This window comes from Chelon labrosus (genome assembly GCF_963514085.1).
Source record: "Chelon labrosus genome assembly, chromosome: 14".
Taxonomy (NCBI): Eukaryota; Metazoa; Chordata; class Actinopteri; order Mugiliformes; family Mugilidae; genus Chelon; species Chelon labrosus.
Genome location: NC_140347.1, coordinates 8,398,454 through 8,406,316, shown reverse-complemented (window position 1 = coordinate 8,406,316; position 7,863 = coordinate 8,398,454). Strand labels below are relative to the sequence as shown.

Sequence of the window (7,863 nt, the reverse complement as noted above, 5' to 3'; positions counted from 1 at the left end):
TTCGGGGATGTCAAGATTTAGTGTCCAGTAATTAAAAGCCCATTAAGGCAGGGGTGGACCTCTGCCCTCTGATTGGTGGGAGGGAGGCGTCAGGCTGGGTGTGAGGAGGGAGGGTGGAGGCTGTAGGGGTTTCCCTCCTCTGAGACCGACCGCAGTCCGGTGCGTAAAGAGCGCAGAGCGGCGGCGCGCAGCAGCAGCAGCAGAGAGTCTCTCCAAGCCTCTAAGCGCGTTGTCCTCCTCCTCCTCCTCCTCCTCCACCGCCGGGATTAGCGTTTCCTCTCCTTTCCGAGCAGACCCGCTCCCTCCATGACGCTTGGTTCCTCTCCGTGATTTCTTCGCCATGAGCTGCCTGGATGTGATGTACCAAGTGTTTGGTCCTCAGCCTTACTTCAGCTCCTACAGCCCCTACCACCACCAGGTATGGGTCACTCACTCACAAACTCGGGGCAGTTCTTCTAAGTCTCTGCACCGCGGACTCCTTACGGTCTCTGAATGTATTTAAAATAAAACTTTTTTATTTTTATTTTTTTTATTTAAAGTCTACAAGCCACCGGTTCAAACTTAATCACATGTGGAGTAAAGCGGCTGCAGTTTGTACTTGTTGGCTACGGAGAATAAAACTTTATCGTTGAACCACTCCAGCCCTTAACACTGGTTACCCTCTACATCTAAAAATATATTATGATTAGCTTTTAAAACCTAATAAAAAGACAAATGTGGACAATATCAATGCGCATTTCCCCCCCTCTGTGCGTAAAGCGCAACAAACGGAACTTTATTTAACTTCTCTAGCAAAATTGGCAAAATTTTCTAGGCCTTTTTTTTTTTTAAGTTATTTAAAATATATTTTTTATCTTATCTTTTAAATTCACATTATATTTATTTATGTCAAAAATAATACATTGCTTGTATCTTAGTTATGTAGCCATACTATTTTGCTGTTAAAAACTATTGTAGAGTTGTTTCTTTGCAAATAAAAAAACTATATTATAATTGTTCACAGAGCAACATTTACTATTTAAAACAGCCTGTTCAAGTTTAGTTTTATTCTCTTAATTGTTTAACATCAAACTAGGCAGTTCTGATCTTAATCATTTAGCCTGTTAATATATTTTTCAGTGAATATGTGTCATAGAAGCATCGCTTTAATCGTTTTCATGCCTCATTTGTGTCAGTCGGTGGACCTGAAGCCTGAGTAGTTGGGAGCTGCTGCAGCTTTTAACAGAGGCCTCTCCAGACCTGTTAAAAAAAGGTCTTTTTTTCGCTTTAAACCTCTCAGTCAACATCCAGACATATTTCACATAGTGCAAAAACTCACTTTGCCTGTCACCTAAACGGCCCCGGGACCAAGGGGGGCGCGTCACCACAGCAGAGAATTTCACTGTTTAGAAGCAACTTTAAATGATGAATACTGTTTGGTTTATTTAGTGCAGCTGTTCTAATAAAGCAGATGCGTGTCACGTTCCTTTTAAACGCTTCTTTTGACGGGAACTCGTTGTTTATCAGTCGCCGTGTGCAGCTGTGAAGTGTAAACTGTGCAAAAATGATCCTCAGCACACGAGTTAACGTGTCCGTGCACCGATAATTACCTGCTAATAGACACGTGGACTATTTATTGTAGCCGACAACAAACACAAACTTGGATATGTTTTCAGTGAAGCCACACACTTCACAGAACATAAAATGTCTTTGCTTTGCATTTTTTGTTCTGTGCACCTGTTGCATCCTTAAAAGCAAAAATTAGAAATATATTTTTTAGGACTTTAGAGGTCAAATGTGTGGTTTTAGGCCAATAATACAAAAAGTAATACCCAAAAAACTGTCTGTGCATCAAAATGTATGATTATTCTCACTCATCCAGGTCGGAGAATATGAAAAAAAATGTAAATCCTAAACTCTACACCGGTCATTTAGAAGTGAAGAAGTCTTTTGGACGAGTGGTGAAACAAGTTCCATTGTTTTAGCTTTGTTTCTTTCCCCTCCCTCACAGCGTTTCCTAAAACCTGTGTCCCCTTTTTTTCTTTTTAAAAAAAAAGAAACTGGCCTTGTATTCCAAAATGCAAGACCCCCAGGACAGCAGCAGCCGGCTCGGCCCCCCGGGCCCCCCGGCGATCAAAGAGGAGGACAAGGAGCTGCCGCCGGGCGCCGAGTACCTGAGCTCCCGCTGCGTCCTCTTCACGTACTTCCAGGGCGACATCAGCACCGTGGTGGACGAACACTTCAGCCGAGCCCTCAGCCAGACGACGGCGTACCCCTCCTCCAGCAGCCACAAGGCCGTAAGAGGTGTGTGTGTCTCTGTGTGTGTGTGTGTGTGTGTAGAGTTTGATCAAAAACTGTGGCGTCTGTGCTGTAAATGTTGATTTTGAATTTTGATTTTGCGTGCTTGTCGTGCAGAGATCGAGATATTTTCTTTAATAACTGAAACGTGCATTAGTTTTCAGTCAAAAATAGAGATTTAAAAAAAATAAAACCCACTGTTGTTTGTGCAGATTTTCACCCGGATCTAGGTGTGTTTGTGAGCATTTGGACTGAAGCTGCAGATTTGTTTTCAAGTTTCTTTCAAGTTGGCCTTTTGTTGTGGAAAAACCAAATTGAAAAAAAAGTGCTGTGACAGTTTCACACCATCTCAGAAACAGCACCTAGATAGTTCTGGTGTCAGTAAATACAACGAGCCTCAAACTTTCTCTGAGTTCAGATCCGTTTGGTAGAATCATGTCGTCATCTATCAACAGCTAATGAACCCTTTGGTCCTGCATCTTGTGGTTCTGTTCGTCCATGTGCTCTCTGCTGCAGAATATCTGTGTAATATTGCGCGTGTTATTTTATTTCAAACCAGCTGCGTCAAAAGAAACAAGGCAGGAGGTGGAATTTGTTTCCCGCGTGTATTCTACGTAAAAAAAAAAATATGTCAAGGTACGGGTTTTTTTAATCCGTGCAACGACAGGGATACGTTTACAGGGTCAGAACACGGATCAGGAAAATAATTTGGGAGGAGCCGCCTGTTTTTAAGCAGCACGAAATATAAGAGCCTCTGAATGATTTGAATTCGCCCGCTCCGTTTAGAGAATTCTTCTTTTTAATGATGTCGATCGCAGGTCCTGCGGTGAATTTCTCCCCCAGCGTTGCGTTAACCTGTGCCCCCCCCCCCAACCAACGCACAAAAGAAGCCGTTCCTGTGTTAGTTTTCCAAATTTTTGCTTTTTATTTCATCTATATTTACCGTCATTTTCCGGTGGCAGTACCTTTTTGTTACCCGGCAACTTTTGAATCCAGCCAGAAATCAAAAATAATAATCTTTTTATTTATTTTTTATTTTTTATTTTCTGCCTCCTCAGAATAAAATGACCAATCAGGAATTCGCCCAATTTTGGAACGAGACCTCTGTTCTTGAGCCAAAGGAGTTAGTATTTTCCGTTCTGTTTGAAGATATCCAGGTCGCAGTAACGTTGCTGTTGACGTCCCAATTATTTGAGTGTTTTGTCGGTAAAATGTGCAAAGACTGTGAGAAATGTCCATTAAATTCATCGCATCTCCACAAGGTGACGTCTTCAAACCGCGGTCCAACACACACACACACACACACACACACACAAAAAAAAAAAATTCTATTTCCAATGATATAAAACAGAGAAAAGCAGCAAACCTTCACATTTAAGAAGCTGGAACGAGCAAATTTTTGACATTTTTCACTTTGAAAAGAGTCTCAAATCGATTAGTGACGAATGGATTTTCTGTCATTTCGGCTGTTATTCTGAACAATAACAAGATATCACCAAAACACACGTTTAAAGAGGAACAATCATATACGGCTGAATGCTAAAGCTGCTATAATAATGAACAACCTCGAGCCATAAGTTTTAAAATGATAACTTTAGACTTTCTTTACCACAGACGGATCCTTTCCTATGAGCCAGAGAAGTTTCCCTCCGTCGTTCTGGAACAGCTCCTACCAGCCGTCGGTGTCCTCCACCCTGGGCGGCGCTCTGTCCGCCCCCCACACAGAGATCTCCTTCCCCGGGGACCCGTACTCCTCCGCCTCCCTGCACAGCCACCTCCACCAGCCCAGCCCTGACGCCTGGCACCCGTCCCACCACCACCACCATCACCACCACCACCCGTACTCGCTAGGGGGCGCCATAAGCACCCAGAGCTCGGGCTACCCGCGGCCGGGGGTCCACGAGATGTACGGCGCCGCCTTCGACCCTCGCTACGGCTCCCTGCTGGTGCCGTCGGTCAGGTCGCACCACCGCCTGGCATCTGGCAGCTCGGTGCCGGGACCGAGCGGCTCGCCCTGCGACCTAGGGGGGAAGGGGGAGTCGGGGTCGGGGTCGGCCTGGACCGGGGCCTTCACCGGAGCCGGAGCAGAGATTGGACTCAACATGGACACAGGTACTGTCAGATTTTAAGTCTTTTTATTTAAAATCTGTGCAGCATACAACGTAATTTATCCCCCAGACTAAGGAAATAACTCAAACAAGGAAATAATTATAATAATAAATAAAGCTGCAGCACAATATGTTGAAATCTTGAAACAGAACAACATCGTCTGTCACCATTCACTCTCAGTTGGGCGCTAGTGTGAGCCAAGAGCTGACAGATTTTCCTTCTAATCAAACGCAGAGTTTGGTCCGGACGCTTTCTCGGCTGTTTGATGGAAACTTGGTCCAACACTCGAGAGGTTTGTGGTTTGTGGGGGTAAAGTGTTCCAACGACACCTCGGCCAATCTAAACTCTGAAATCTGAAAGTCGGTCTTTAGCGTTGGTTCCCAACGGAGACCTCTACGCGTGAACCCTTACCTCTCCAGAGCTATAAACTGACTGCTTACTTGAAAACGCTCGTGCACACTGCAGGTGCTCTAACCTTTGACCAGTTGCAAACCACTGCTGCTCTTAATAAGAATGAATGTAAATACCGTAACGGCTCAGCTTTTAGTTGCAAATAAGAAAGAAAGACGTTTCACCGCTCATCTGAGGAGCTTCTCCAGATCACAAGGTTTAGTGTTGAACTGACTTCAACATCTTGCAGTCAGTCGTACTCACTGCCCAGGACGGTTGAAGCATTGATTTCAATCAATGGAAGTTCTTTTTCTTCTTAGAAGACAGAACAAACCGAGACCAAAAGATGGGTTTTGCATAAGTCTGACCAACGTATCTACTGTATGAAGCGTTGATGACCAGACTTCACCAGTATCCTAGTGGAGTCTGGTCTCTAGAAGAACTTATCATTAAGAAGAAATAGAAGCAGAACAGAATCCAAGCGTTTATAATGGTAATAAGGTGCGAGGCCAACTTCTAATGAGGTTTTCAACAAATGAAATCCACTTTCATTCACAGATGTGATCATAGGGTTTGACTGACGTTCACGTTTACGATGTCTCCAGGACCATCTCCGCCCCACTAGTCCCAGAATAAATGCTTCCCGCCAAACATAGATGAAATATAGATGTTTGCCACGACATTACATGAAATCAACCCGTACCTGTTGGACCCGACTGGGCCGAACTATTCTGATTTTATTTGGTGAAATCGGAGAACGTCTCCACGGCTGTCAGTTTTTCTTAATATAAACTAAATAAACGAAGCCTTAGATGTGATCTTATAGTTGGATTTTGGCTCCTTACACTGACAATGGCGACATTTTCATCGACCTTCGTATCGACACGTTAAACCGGCCAGATGTTAAACTCCAGCGCAGCTTCGGCCTAAACTCCTTCTCTTTCCCAGATCAACTTACACCGAGTGGTTTGTACCAACAAACCGGCTGTCAGTCAGCACCTTAACACCAGCTGTCAACTTCCTTTCCTGTCCTGCTTTCATCCCGTCTCGGCCTCGAGGCGACTCCCCCTCCCCTGCTCCCCCCTCCCCCGCCTCCCCTGCTCCCCCCTCCCCCGCCTCCCCTTGCTTTTATAAACAAGGCGTTCGTTTTCTAATCTCCCTTCTCTTGCCTCTTCCTTTCTTTGCCTTTCTTTCGTCTTTCTTTTCTCAGGTGTGCCGTCACAGGATAAGAGCAAGGACTTGTATTGGTTTTAGAAAACGGCCGAGGCAAACCTCCTCCTCCTCCTCCTCCTCCTCCTCCTCCTCCTCCTCCTCTTCCCCTTCTCTTCTTCAGCTGTAGCCTCTTTCCTCCACTCCTGCTCTTCTCTGTTGCTCTGACAGAGAATCACACTGACAGACATTTATCTGAGAGACGGCAGATTTCTTTTTTTTTTCTTTTTTTTTTGCCGTAACAGCTTCTGGTCTACTTGCAGCTCTGTGTTACGGCGGACTGTGCAGCAGCAGCAGCGGTGGCGGCAGCATCGTCAGCAGCGCAGCCCTGCTGAGCTGAACGCCGACATGTGTGGATACAAAACGAGCAAACGATTGCAAGCTGAGAGGAGAGAGAGAAAAAGAATCTGATCTTTGACGGACGTGGACAAAGACGAGACTCTTTGTGCCTCTGTAGCAGCAGGGACGACATTCCTAAACTGGAAGGAGTCTGGGGACAGACGGACAGAGACACATGTGCGGTCGAAGGACTTGGCAGGACTCGTCTCGGGGCTGCTGGGGCAACTGGGCGCGGACACTGGGAGCGTGTTATGGCTGGAGGGGAGGCCGCGTCGGCGTGGAGGAGGCCGCGCAGAAAGAATTAGGCTGCAGGAGGAGGTCCAAACACTGTGGTTTACTCTGAGGCGTTGTCGTAACGCTTCCAACTGGACGCACATTTAACGGTTCTGGATTGGACTTGCAACGAGCAACCTCATTAGACTGCGTGCATATTCTAAGGAGGGTTGAGAATGAGTTGACACACGGGAAAGTTACAGCATTATTATTATTATTATTTTTTTTTTGATTGTGAGTTGACTGTCACCACAAGCACTGTGCAAAAAAATTATCATTTTGGGCGCAGCTACTTTTCCAGAAAGGTGTCGGGAAAACAGACGAACCTTTAGGAAAAGATTTCGTCTGCACGGTTTACTGACACGAAGCAGAAAAGCGCATCACTGTCGAATATAGAAACAAGTCCAGAAGTGTGACAGTCACACACAGGGTTTACTGCGGGGTTCAGTGCTGCGTTCAGGTGCTGCGTTTACATTATGTCCCGCTCGGTAAGCAAAGATTTGGTGATTCAAAAACATCAATAAAATGTGTTTAATGAACAATTGATTGATAATACTGTCAAAAAAATAATATCTTATTAGCATTGTATGATCAAATCAGTGCTGAAACTATTAATTAATCCACACTGGTTAATGCACCATGTGCTGTTTTCCTGTTTAAAGTATATATAGGAAGTAGTTAGGGGCATTTCGCAAACTTTTCTTGGCTCTTTTATTGAAATTTAAATCCAGAAATCAATCTACAATTGACACAAATCATCATGTCAGCCCTGACTGATTGACAGTGGTGTTACATGATCATATCAGTGCTGAAACTAGTCATTGGTTGATTGATCCATACTGGTTACACTGCACCAATTGCTACTTTCCTGTTTAAAGTATGTTTTTATCAAAAATACTGAGCTTTAGGAGCTAGTTAGGGGCATTTTGGACATAAATCAATGTGTCAGCAAAGACTGATTGATGAAATACCACTAAAACAATAATAATATCGTAGAAATTACATCTGCGACATGATGAAATCAGTGCTGAAACTATTCAATGATTGATTGGTCCATACTGGTTAAATGTGCCAATTGCTGATTTCCTGTTTATATAAAACAAAAAAAAATACTGAGCTTTAGGAACTAGTTAGGGGCATTTTGAAAAGTTTTCTTGGCTCTCTTATTTAAATTTAAAGCCAGAAATCAATCGACAGTGGACACAAATCATCGTGTCAGCCCTGACTGATTGATAAAACGCTGATAAAACAATAATAATAATATCA

At 44.2% G+C, this 7,863-nt stretch overlaps 1 protein-coding gene across 1 annotated transcript; it reads left to right on the top strand.

Annotated features, from left to right (window-relative positions):
* Window positions 1-340: 340 nt before the first annotated feature.
* vgll2a (vestigial-like family member 2a) lies at window positions 341-6,030 on the top strand (the record flags this gene model as incomplete). The annotated part of the gene is made up of 4 exons (XM_084560002.1): window positions 341-418; window positions 2,037-2,283; window positions 3,892-4,389; window positions 5,987-6,030. 4 exons carry the CDS (start codon window positions 341-343, stop codon window positions 6,028-6,030), a joined length of 867 nt encoding a protein of 288 aa, XP_084416128.1.
* Between the last annotated feature and the right edge of the window lie 1,833 nt (window positions 6,031-7,863).